Here is a 13,194-nt window from a genome sequence, read left to right on the forward strand (position 1 = left end):
TGGCTAAAATTCAAAACACTGAAAGCACCAAAAGCTGATGAGGATGTGGAGCAATAGGAACTCTCATTCACTGCTGGTGGGGATGCAAAATGGTACAGCCACTTTGGATGACAATCTGGCAGTTTCTTCCAAAATACTCTTAGCATATGAACCAGCAATCACACTCCTTGGAATTTTCCCAAAAGACATGAAAACTTATGTCCACACAAAAACCTGCACAGGAGTATTTATAACAGCTTTATCTATAATTTCAAAAAGTAAAAGCACCCAAGATGTTCTTCAGGAGGTGAATTGATAAATTGTGGTACATCTAGGCAACGGAGTATGATTCAAGGATAAAAAGAAATGAGCTGTCAAGCCATGAAATCACATGGGGGAACATTAAATGCATCTTGCTAAGTAAAAGAAGCCAATCTGAACAGGCTTCATACTATATGATGCTAACTACATGACACTGTGTAAAGAGCAAAGCTGTAACTATGGAGACAGTAAAAAGATCAGTGGTTGCGGAAGGTTACAGAGGAAGGATGGGATGAACAGCTGGAGCACAGGGGATTTTTAGGGCAGTGAAACTCTTCTGTATGATACCATAATGGGGGATACCTGTCATTATACATTGTCACGGTGTGACACAGTGTGACATCATGGTGTGACTTCTGGTGCTGAATTCATAGTGTTAACACGGACAACATCACAGTGTTCACACAGATGCCATCCCACTTCCTCTGCACAACACTGCCAACATTGCCCTGTAATATCTTGTCAACATACCATCCTCCATAGAAGAGCCTGGCGGGTAGTCTCAGAACTCCGGACTAGCTCTCCTACCCTGGGGCTCTTCAGCCACACTCTGTACCCACGCTCAGAAGGCCAAGATCTCCACTGAAAAATATCACAGACTGCAGACAACATAGCTCTCATCATGGGGACTCACAAATTATGAGTGAAATCAAAGTAACCACACACTGATACAAGTTGTCGGACTACCAATCATCACCCAGTATTATCTTGGTTGCCAGCACTGTGTTTATTATCACAGCCCATAATTTCATCAATGTAGTTTAAAAGAAAGGCCTAAAAACTCGGTCTTGAACAATTTTAAAAGTCCAGCAGCAGCCCCTGGTAATAAAACCTACCTTTGTCTTCCTAGCAGGACTCAGAGCCACTCACAACCTAATGGTATTTGAACATTATCTATTCAGACTTTTTCTCTTTTGTATTTACTTTCTCCATTTTTCCGACATTGGAGAAAGTAATTTTTAAATGTGTTGCTTTAAAAGGTGCTCTACTCCAATCAATGACTGGTCTCTGAGAAGAAAAAAGTGCTGCTGAGATGCCCACTGGTCTTAAAGAAGGTTGTTGTGTAGGGTATTAAGATTTGTCATGCAGTCAAAAGTGAGATTAACCATAAATCTCACTTTTGGAGTGAGGAATGTGTTGAAGATCCTCTCCATAAATACTGACTGATAATATCAGACAATACTAAAAGACTCAGGCAAACAGATTCTATTAGAGATTAGGTTCAAAGAAATATAATATTATTTCCTAGTGCCATAACCCAGTTCATTTTCAAAATTAACTTAAGGTGGATATCTCAGAGTGTGCCTGAGGGAGACATTCACTCAAGAGGAAGATAAATAACCCTGAAAAAAAAATGCTGGAGGGAGGGGGCAGAGAAGAAAAACAATTTTTTTTTAATACTTGGAGAATCCAAAGACATGGCTTTAGTTCTTTCACACTGGTACTATCGTTGGAAGATCAGACAAGTCCCTGGATCTTCACCTTTCATGACCTTGGTTTCCCTGTGAAGCAACGGGGGTGTTGACTGTCAGATAATTTTATTTCTGAAAGTCTGCAATTCCATAAATAATCAATTAAAGTATTTGGACTAGATGATCTATAATTTGTTCACCAATAGAAATATAATGCAGACCACATATACAATTTTAAACTTTCTAGCAGCTGCACTAAAAAAAAGGAAATACATACAATAATTTTAATAATATATTTTATTTAACCTCACATATCCAAAATATTATTTCGATATATAATAAACAGAAAACATGGTGAATGAACTGTTCCATTTTCCTTTTTCGTACTAAGTCTCAGAAATCCAGTGCATATTTTACCGTTACAGCCCAGCTCAGTTGTGACTCACCATTTCTTCAGCCACACCCAGCTAGTGGCCACTCTACTGCACAGCAAAGATCTGCAAAGTCACCTTCAACTTTAATAATCTGACTCTACAGAGTAATGCCTGCTCTGTACAAAGTCTCTCGGGCTCTCTAAAGGACAAATCTTAGACAAGCAAGGTATAAGCTCAACGATTCTACTTGCCCAAGACCAGGGAGAGCTCCTCCCTCATCTCTCATCTCCCTCGCTTCCCTTTGTAGGGCTTGATTGCAACCCAGCTGTTTTCCATTATCACTTGCACTTCTCTCTGATGCCGCCCAGGTTCAGGTCTCATTATTTTGCACCTGGAGTCTTATAACAGGCCCTAACTGTGCATTTCATTTACAATCTTCACTCATCCCTGTGTTTGCATCCAGCCGAGAAACCTATTCAGTTGCCTGCCCACACTGGTGTCTTCCCTTCCGGAAAATCTGCCCAAACTCTACCACCAGAAAATCAGACACTAGAAGAGTTCAATCGAGTTGAATGAATGTATTTCCAAGCTTCAGGAAGGGGCAACAGGAAAATGAACTTAGAGTGGATCCAGAAAGACTGTGTGTTTCTCTTATTCTCTCCAGCACAAATGGACAGCAGACTAACTTGGGGACATGGCACGCTGGGGCGGGGGACGCCGCAGAAACGGCACACTATCTTACACGTTTAGCAGGGCCCGCTCCGCCGAGTCCCATAAGACCCCTTAGTTTGTTTGCTACATATACAGTAACCACTGCTTTGAGGGTTAGACACAGAAATTCCGCAGTTTTAAAACCAATGTTATGTTTCCTCGATGCATTAGAATAAAGACAATAAAAAGAAAATGGAAGAGACTTAAATAAGGATAGTCATTATGTGGCTAAAAATAGCTGATAAGAGGCCTGATCCCACGGCGCAGTGACTGAATATATTATCAGCCAGGCCACTGTTCTCTCCTTTGAATATGAATGAACTGCTCCCCAATACTCACATATCATGACCTTGAAAAAAGCAACTGTCTTTGAACTAAACATCTGGAATGAGATTGCAAATGTCAGCACAGAGAAGTACTCACTCATTCTGTGGAGTAGTTCGCTTACCCTAGTTTCCTACATAATCAGTCTCTGTAATGTGCTTAAAATATTTACAGTAATCCTGGGATCCTCGGTGCCGCGTCTGGCTTACACAGTATCTCTAGAGACAGAAAAGGGAGAAGGAGCACCCGAATGCTTCCCTGCAATGTGTGAAACGTACATTGCTGATGATTTGGCAAAAGATTACACAAGACAGGAACACTGACTTCTGAATGCAAAACCTCTGAATCAAAAGTAACAAGCCTGCCTTAACATTCTCTGCAAAAGAGGGGAAAAGGAAAAACACATTTCTCCTATCTGGAGTATTTCTTCTCTCCTGCCTTTACTTAAAAAGAAAAGTATACAAATAGGTATATAGAATTTTTAAATGGGAAGCAATAATAATATATTTCTCAGAGGGATGGTGTGAAGACCAGTAAGAAAAATATGCGAAAAACACTAAAGACGTATTCGTAATTACCTTTATTATCTTTATTCTCACACCACCAGACTCATTTCCTTTGCTCTCTTCCCAACAGCACTGCCTGCCATCAGTGGCGCAGTATCAGGTGGGCAGAGCTACAGAGTAGCTAGGACAGCAGGGACGGAGCTAGGACAGCAGGGACGGAGACAGCCAAGTGCTGTCAGTTATGCGGGCTAGTGAGGAATATGTGGAGGAGCTGCTTCACGCGCAATTTTGGAACCCTGTAGCTATTCACCCTGTATATGGAACAGATGCTAAAAAGAAAAAAAACATGTCAGCTTGGAAAGCAGAAACCCATACTAACCAACTCTGAAGTGAGATCTCCAGTGAAAGCCAAAAATAACAAAGTTCTCTTCTCTGTGACAAGAAGAGGGTGTTAAAAATTCAGGCAACCTGAAGCAAACCAATCAAAATGGCATAAATCTTCCTGTAAGATTTTACCACATTCCTGAATGCAGCTTTTTCTACACTCACCTGGGAATGATCGTGATGGAAAGCAAAATGGGCAGTATTTATAAACTAATGATTACCAAAAAAAAAAAAAAAAAAAAACCAAGCAAAACTCTGGGGAAAAAACAGAATGAGGATTAGATCACTTTTTAGCATGAAATATGATGAAATATTATATGACAAGCTTAACAGGGGCAGGGCGGGAGGGAAGAAATGAAGCATCAGAGCAAGAGACCTGTTCACACAAACACGCGCACACGTATCAGTGGTAATACTGGGCCCAGTAGCCCTCCCCCATCACAGCTGGGGAGCGACCAGCATCATTCATGTGCTCTTTGTTTTTCTTTAGAGAAAGGGTCTTGCTCTGTTGTCCAGGCTGGAATAAGGTGGTGCAGTAGCTCATTGCAGCCTCGAATTCCTGGGCTCAAGTGATCCTTCCACCTCAGTCTCTCAAGCAGCTGGGACTACAGGCATGTGCCACGATGCCTGGCTATTTATAAATTTTTTATAGAGATGGGGTCTCACTATGTTGTACAGGCTGGTCTCGAACTCCTGGCCTCAAATGAACCTCCCACCTGGACCTCCCAAAGTGCTGACATTACACATGTAAGCCACCAGGCTTGGTCATTCAAGTACTGTTTTGTTTTGTTTTGTTTTATTAGAGACAGGGTCTCACTCTGTCGCCCAGACTGGAGTGCAGTGGTGCAATCTTGGCTCACCACAACCTCCCCCTCACAGACTCAAGTGATTCTCCTGCCTCAGCCTGCTGAGTTACAGGGATTACAGGCGTGCACCACAACCACCTGGCTAATTTTTATACTTTTAGGGTTTCACCATGTCGGCCAGGCTGGTCTTGAACTCCTGACTTCAAATGATCCACCTGTCTCGGCCTCCCAAAGTGCTGGGAACGCAGACATGAGACACGGTGCCCAGCCCATCCAGGTACTTTTACAACACATCTGTGCAGGCAGACCCAGGAAGCCACTGGGGTGTGACAGGTCCCCACTCCTTACTCTATTCCTGGAAGGGCTCTCTCCTCTCCTAGAGGAGGTCCTGTTTCTGTGTTTGCCCTTGATGATGATGGGGAGAGACTCCCAGGGCATGGGTGAGATCACTTTTTTATTTTTAGCCCTTCTTAATGGTTGTTAACATTTGTGCTGAGCACTTTTCCCAGCCTAAGTGGATGTAAATAACATCTTGTATCCAGTGTGGTATTGACCAGAAGTTATATTTAGTAAATGTAAAGATCCAAGGAGGAATAATAGAGACCCTTCTTTAGAGGCACTGTATACACTTCCTCTCATAAATGTTTTAAAACATTTTCGAAAATAACTATAAAATATTCCATTGCCTAGCTGGCACCTCTGTCTGAGGGGGTTTTAAGATAACGTATCCGTTGTAAATGTAAAACCAATTATTGGACAACAGAAGGCATCCACAGAGGTGCTTTTTGGCCACGTGTGGGGTAGAAGACAGCCTTGTAGGCAGGACTCCTTTCAACAGAAGGTGATGACCTTCAGAGCCCCTAGACGATGAACAACGCTCTATCCAGATTCAGAGCTCCTGGTGAGTAAGCGCTTATTTCTGTAACCATTTACACCTGGATAACCACAGTAACAGAACATTTCAATTCTCCTGTGATGACTATGCAGTCCTCTCCTAGTTAGGCCTCCATCATTAGATTTAGAGGGGAAAATAATAAAGGAAGTTTTTGCCAATTCTTCTATTACATAGGATACATGCCTAGATGGAGGACTTTGCCTTAGATGACGATGGGCAGCATGGTAGAAATCTGACATGCTGTCGATATCATCTTGATTATGTGTCAATTAATGCACGCACTTACATGCACATACCCACAGACCACTACCAACCACCCACAAAGTGCAAACTCTTATTTTTATCTTTATCTGTAACAGAAGTAAATGTAGAATATAGGTAGAAATGACAGTGTTAAAACCTGAATTCAGGCAGGGTACGGTGGCTCATGCCTGTAATCACAGCACTTTGGGAGGCTGATGCGGGTGGATCATGAGGTCAGGAGATCGAGACCATCCTGGCTAACATGGTGAAACCCCATCTCTATTAAAAATACAAAAAAAAAAAATTAGCCTGGCGTGATGGCAGGCACCTGTAGTCCCAGCTACTCGGGAGACTGAGGCAGGAGAATGGCGTGAACCCAGGAGGCAGAGCTTGCAGTGAGCCAAGATCGCACCACTGCACTCCACCCTGGGTGACAGAGCAAGACTCCGTTTCAAAAAAAAAACTGAATTCTCTTTAACCCTAAAGTCTGGGGTTTTAACCCCTAGATATACTGCCCTTAAGAAACTTCAAAACAGAATCTAGACCATTAGACCAAGTTCAAAAGCTGCCCATGACAGAGATGAGTAAAATCTGTAATTACTGAGCACACACAGGGTAGTACAGGGAATGAGAGCAGGAGAAATTAGATTATTATCTTTATTTCCTGTCAAGGAAGAGAAAACAATATAGAATCAATGAGAGTATTCTGTTCCATTTAGATCTGATATTGAACTAGGCAGGTGGACAATAAGAACCACATTGGACTTGCTAATTAGCTGGTCCTGACAGAAATTACGTAGCAAGTAAGGAATTTCTCTGAATTGTTTTTTCCATTTGTGAAGTGAAGGGATCAGACCATCTCTGAGACATCCTCCAGCTATTACATTCTCACATTAGCTCTGCTTATATTTTCAGCTGCCCTGCTTCTCCTCCTTGAAACTTAAGCCAAGTTGTTCTGGCAAAAACAGCAAGCATACATTAAAAAACATCTTTGATGACCAGCAGAGGGCAGGGTGAATTGGGCATGGAATTTAGAGGAGGGCTCCAGGGGCAGTTTCTAGAAGATTTGTAGCCCTGATTGGGGGCGGTGGCTCATGCCTGTAATCCCAGCACTTTGGGAGGCCGAGGTGGGTGAATAACGAGGTTAAGAGATCGAGATCATCCTAGCCAACATGGTGAAACCCCGTCTGTACTAAAAATACAAAACTTAGCTGGGTAAGGTGGCGCGCGCCTGTAGTCCCAGCTACTCTGAGGACTGAGGCAGCAGAATTGCTTGAACCCGGGAGGCGGAGGTTGCAGTGAGCTAAGATCACACCACTGCACTCCAGCCTGGCGACAGACTCAAAAAAAAAAAAAAAAAAAAAAAAAAGGAATATTTGTAGTTATCTGGGTTCTGCATTTGGTCTGTGCACTTCCTGCCTGCCTGTTCTTTCATGAAGTCCAGAAATTCAGTAAGATAGGGAAGAGCTTCTGCCCTAGACAGCACTGATGCTGTCGTCCATAGAGAACAACTTCCTTCCTTTCTGTTCCCACTGCTCCCCTCCCACAACCCCGACACCCATATTCACATGCACACAGTTAATTTCCTTACTCATCTGGGTCAAGGTGAGAGCAGAGAGTTGAGAGCTCTTCCCAAGTACATTATAATCACTGCCTAGAACATAAGCTCCATGAGACACACTGCTGTATTCACTGCTCTGTCTCTAGCACCTAGAACCATGCCTGGCACATAGAAGGCACTGATACATATTTGTCACTGACTTTGTTTCCATTCCAAGGGGCTCCACCCTGAGCAGACTGTAAGCACTATAAGGGCAGGAGGATCCCCATGGTCACAAATCTTTGGATTTTCATCATTTGGCAAAATGAGACACACTGGCACCAAGTAGATATTTGGGGAAAGGTAAAACTGATCAAAGTGCAATTGAATGTGCAGAATCAAAGATGGTTCAGACAAGAAAATATTCCAGAATTATTTTTAAAAAGAATATACAGCTCAGCATATAATCTTGAGGCTATGACCTGCAATCCTTTCATCATTAGTTTATTTTCAAAAAATGAAAAGTAGCAGACTTCATTAAAAATCACACATCTTTGTTTAGTATTTTTATGGGAGTACACGACTGTCAGACCCTTTGCCCCTGTTTCCATCAGTGTCCCCGGAAGCTCACACTATGCAGATCCTCTTTCTTCCCCATACATTATGCAAATACCCTAAACAGACCCAACCTCAGAGCCTCCACTCTGTCTCCTGGAGCTTTCAGCCTGTCATCAGCAAGATCCCCCCCAACCCGACCCCTCTGACTATTCCTGAAACTTCTTGCCTTAACTGCTGTGCCAGGAGGACCCTGCTCCCCACGGTTACTCTCAGATCACTGCCTTCCCCCTTGCTCCCTAAAAGCTCCCTGCGTTGATGTTCATGCCGTCAGACTACGGGACCTATCAGAACAAAGTGACCTCTCTTGAACTCACATCTTCCCCCAGCTACCAGTCGATCTGCTTCTCCCCCCCTTTTCTGCAATATTCACCCAAAAGAGTTTTCTGGACTTGCTGTTTCCAGTTCCTGTCCTGTTACTCTCTTACACCTGCTCTATCAGGCACTGTTCCTCACAATGATAGGTTAACAGCTCTCTTCAAGATCACCAGTGACCTCCACTGACACGACGGTTCTCCAGTCTCATCTTCATTGAGCTCGGCAGCATTGGACACAGGTGCACCCCACCCCTCCCTGAACATCTCCTCACTGAGTTTCAGAGCACCCCCTCTGGGTTTCCAGGGACCTCCCTGGCCATCCTCTCAGGCCCTTTCTGTTGTCCCTCATCTCCCTGACCTCAAAATGTTAGAGTGCCCAGGACTCTATCCAAGAACCCCTCTTTTCTAGGTCACATCTATACACATTGACAGCTGATCACATAATTCTTAGGGGCCGGTGTAAAATGAAAATGTGGGCCCCTTGTTCAAAAATTAAGACTTTCAAGACAGCAACATTGGGCAGAACATCCAAGCAAGTGCCTACTCTTGACAGAGCCAGACTCTGAGCAGCTGCAGGGTATACACTCTAGGAGCCGGTCCTGCCGACGACTCTTGAATGCAGATACCTTGCACACTCCCCGGAGCACAGACTCATGAATCCAGCTCTCTACTAATCATCTCCACTTGGCTCTGTGGTAGGCATTTCAGACCAAATTATTCACACCTGCCCTCTCCGCAAAAGCGAACCCTGGTCCTCCGCAGCTTCCCCATCTCAGCAAGGGGTGCATTCCTCCGGTGTCTCAGACCAACACCCTTGGGGCCATCTTTAATTCTTTTATTATACTGAAGCCCCACATCCAAATCACAAGCAAATGCCTTTGGCTCCACCTGCGAAGGTACAGAGGGTGTCCCCAGGTCTCCCCAGGCTGCCGCAGCCTCACGCCTGTATCCCTGCGCCCTCCCACTGTCTCTTCCCCGCTATTTAGTCTTGACCCTGCGCCCCGTGACCCCTTCAGGCTGGGATTCTCCTTAAAATGAATATGAAAGTGTCCTGACTTTACCCAAGTTTAACAAACACTGGCTTAAATTACCTGATAAGCTTGCTTCCCTCTCACGTTACTCAACTACAGAAATACGAAAGTCGCTTATTTTCATGCGCCTGTTTTCTCAAAACAAATAAAAAAGCACGAAGACAAGTGACCCCAGCTCCAAACTGCACACCCTCTACCTTCCTCATGTCAAAGATCTGCCTGCAAATTTGCCGCAGTCCTGAAACGGTAAGAAATCATTTTGGGGGCTCCTCTCTACGTCTGCATTAACTAATGGTCTAGGTACCCTTATCAAGTGTCATAGCCACATAACATCCAGCTGCACGACATCATGGTTTCTAAATGTGCTCTATAATCATAGAACGCAGGCCTCTAACAGTGCGAAGGGTCAGGGATGTTATATGCGTTTTTGGGTTTAGGTTTCGAGTTCCAACACCCAGGCGCCTGCAGGCAGGGTGTGTGTGCACGCGTGCGTGTGTACGTGTGTGTGTACCTGTGTGTGCGCGCGCGCGTGTGCATGTGTGTGTTCGTCTCCAGGTGGTTGTATGCACGGACGGTTATGAGCCAGTACGTCGCCGCTGTGCGCGCGAGGACCCGGGGCTCCAAGTGGTGAGAATCACTGGAGGAACCTTTCGGATGCCTTTTCCCCCCTCTGCCTTTGAGCTCTGCAGCACCGCGGGCCGGCCGCGGGCGGGGAAGGCTGCATCTTCCCCGCGCCACCCAACAGTGCCCACCACCGCGGGGACTGCCGCCTAGGTCACCTCCCTGAGCCGCATCCGCGCGTAGGGGCGCACGGGCACGCACACAGGGCGCGCGCACACACTCACGCACGCGCACGCGCGCACACACATCTGTACAGGGACGAGCCGGGGGGTCTCTGACGCCCGCCGCTCCAGTCGCCCGGGCCTGGGGCCTTTTGGCCCCGCAGGTGCAGCGACGCCCAGTCCCCGTGCGGCCAGCGCGCGGCGTCCGCGGATGCTGCAGCCCGGGGAGCCCGGGGAGCCCAGGGAGGGGAGCAGCGCGCGGGCGGGGCAGTGTCGCAGAACCGCAGACGCGCCCCGCGCCGCCCCCGCCCCGGCCCACCCCCCCTCCCCCCCCTCCCCCCCCCCGGCCCACCCCCCTCCCCCCCCCCCCCCCGCCGCGCCCCTCCCAGCTCACCCACGGACGAGCGGATCCTCGACCTCCGCGGCAGGGACATCTTAAGAGCCTTGTCCAGGCCTGCGCCGTTCAGCATCTCGCCCGTGTGGGGGGCTCGGAGGCCCCGGGCGAGAGACGGAGGCTACGCGCAGGGCTGGGCGCAGGGTCCGCGGCCCGAGGGCCATGGGTGGGCCAGCACCTCGCCGGGCTGCTAGCTGGCCGGGACCGCCCGCGCCTGTGCCGGGCAGCGCCCGAGGCTGCGCCGTCCGTGCCGCAGCGGCCAATGCGGCAGCGCCCGCGAACGGCACCGCGGCGGGCCCCGCTGGCCCGGGCTGCGGCGTGGGGGCGGGGGACCGGCCCTGAGCGGAGCCCCGCGGGAGGAGGAGCGGACGGGAGGCTGGGAGGGATCCGCAATGTTACGCAGGACCGGGGGCTTTTAGCTGTCGGGGAAGGCGATGGGGAGGGCTTGGTGGGGTGGGGGATTGGGCCTGTGCTTTCGTGGGCTCTTCCAGGAGAGGGGTGCCCCTGGGGGACTTGGAGTCTCTGCCTGTCTGCTGCCTGTTTACCTGCCTGTCACTTGTCATGTGGAAGTGGAGGCGCTGTGATCCCCCAGGACGCATCCTGCCCCTTTCTTTTCGCAATTTCTGTTCTTCCGTGCCCAGCCTGGTGGTCTCTGTTCAGGGTCTTCGTGGAAGGGTTATTTCCAAAGTGTCTGATGTGTGGCTTGGCACCAGAGAAGTCGGGGGTCTCCAGCCCCCCACTCTACACAACCTGCCTGGCATTCTAACCACGCATATTAAAGCTGCAGGTAGCCCTAAGGAACCTTAGCAGCACCCTCCCGCGAGCACACGCACAGACCCATCGACACACACTCACACTTTCTTTCATAAACCAAACCATCGAGAGGTAAGGTGACTTGTCCAAGGTCACTTGATCTATTTTTTGTTTTTACTTATCGCATAATGTTTAGACTGTGCTTGATCTTTCTGGGCACAATCCCATGAAGATAAAAAGCTAAATCTTTATCGTGCCTGTGACATTCTGACCTCGGAGTAAAAACAGAACAAAACAAAAATAAAACCGTTCAGGTGAAAGTCTGACCTTGCATTTACTGATGCGATCATTACATTTCTTTTAACCTAAATTAACATTAGGGACTGACAAGGAGGAGTACAGAGTTCAGCAAGAAGAATCTGTGCTAGCAAAGACAGCAGTGCGGCCTGAGCCCCTCCTGCCTGGCCTCTGCTTCTGATTTTATTTTCTTTTACTTTTTTTTTTTTTTTTTTTAGTCGGAGTTTTGCTTTTGTTGTCCAGGCTGGAGTGCAATGGCGCGATCTCGGCTCACTGCAACTGCTGCTGCCCGGGTTCAAGCGATTCTCGTGCCTCAGCCTCCCGAGTAGCTGGGATTACAGGCGCCTGCCACCATGCCCGGTTAATTTTTGTATTTTTAGTAGAGGCAGGGGTTTCACTATGTTGGTCAGGCTGGTCTCGAACTCCTGACCTCAGGCGATCCACCTGCCTTGGCCTCACAAACTGCTGTAATTATAGGCGTGAGCCACCACACCCGGCCTTTGCTTCTAATTTTCTTAAGAATATCCAGGCCAGGCAAGTTACATTGAAAACTGCAGGCTGGTAAGAATCTACACTAAATGTAGCTTCAGTTAGGGTTCTTTACCTGTCTCTTCTGGGCCCTCAAAAAATTTTCTGATAAAAAATGCATCTTTGGCCGGGCGCGGTGGCTCACGCCTAGAATCCCAGCACTTTGGGAGGCCGAGGTGGGCGGATCACGAGGTGAGGAGATCGAGACCATCTATGGTATTAGACCCCCATGTACATGGCATATGAATAGACAAATAGATCACTGAACAACATTAACAAAATTAATGTACCATTACCAATCAAACAGTATTAAGTATTAAGTAACATTAAGTCCCTTAATGTTGTTCTTACAGACATGAGCTACTGCATCTGTCTACATAAACACTGTATTTTTTAGTAGAGACGGGGTTTCACCATGTTAGCCAAGGTGGTCTCAATCTCCTGACCTTGTGATCCACCTGCCTTGCATCCCAAAGGACTGGGATTACAGGCATGAGCCACTGCGCAAGTCTTTTTTGTTTGTTTGTTTGTTTTTTAGACAAGGTCTCACTTTGTCACCCAGGCTGAAGTGTACGGGTATGATCTTGGCTCACTGCAGCCTCGAATTCCTAGACTCAAGCAATCTTCCCACCTCACCCTCTCGGGTAGCTGGGACTACAGGTGAGCGGCAACACTCCCGGCTTATTTTTGTATTTTTTGTAGAGACAGGCTTTCACCACATTGCCCAGGCTGGTCTTGAATTCCTGAATTCAAGTGATCCGCCAGCCTGGGCATCCCAAAGTGCAGGGATTACAGGTGTGAGCCACTGCACCTGGCCTGGAATTTTTGTTTGATGTGTTCACTTACCTATTCCAACACTTAAAAACATGTCTGACACATAATAGTTGCTCACAAATATTTGTTAGCTAATTAGATGAACCTAGAAATGGTGTATACATAAGAATAAGTTGCATAATATGCAAATGGACAATAAGCATGTGAA

The 13,194-nt window shown here is 47.0% G+C and overlaps 1 protein-coding gene across 2 annotated transcripts in view; it reads right to left on the reverse strand.

The window, feature by feature from the left end:
• Positions 1-10,852, reverse strand: part of LOC105490228 (ATPase phospholipid transporting 8A2) — a 654,028-nt gene extending 643,176 nt beyond the window's left edge. The window contains exon 1 of one of the 2 annotated variants that reach the window (XM_011755645.2): positions 10,635-10,852. In XM_011755645.2, the coding sequence (XP_011753947.2) occupies positions 10,635-10,710 (76 nt within the window). In that variant the 5' untranslated portion in view covers positions 10,711-10,852. The remainder of the gene's footprint in view (positions 1-10,634) is intronic. The other variant, XM_071081519.1, reaches the window with a different exon arrangement.
• Positions 10,853-13,194: the final 2,342 nt, after the last annotated feature.

The sequence above is a fragment of the Macaca nemestrina genome, chromosome 16, assembly GCF_043159975.1.
Source record: "Macaca nemestrina isolate mMacNem1 chromosome 16, mMacNem.hap1, whole genome shotgun sequence".
NCBI lineage: Eukaryota > Metazoa > Chordata > Mammalia > Primates > Cercopithecidae > Macaca > Macaca nemestrina.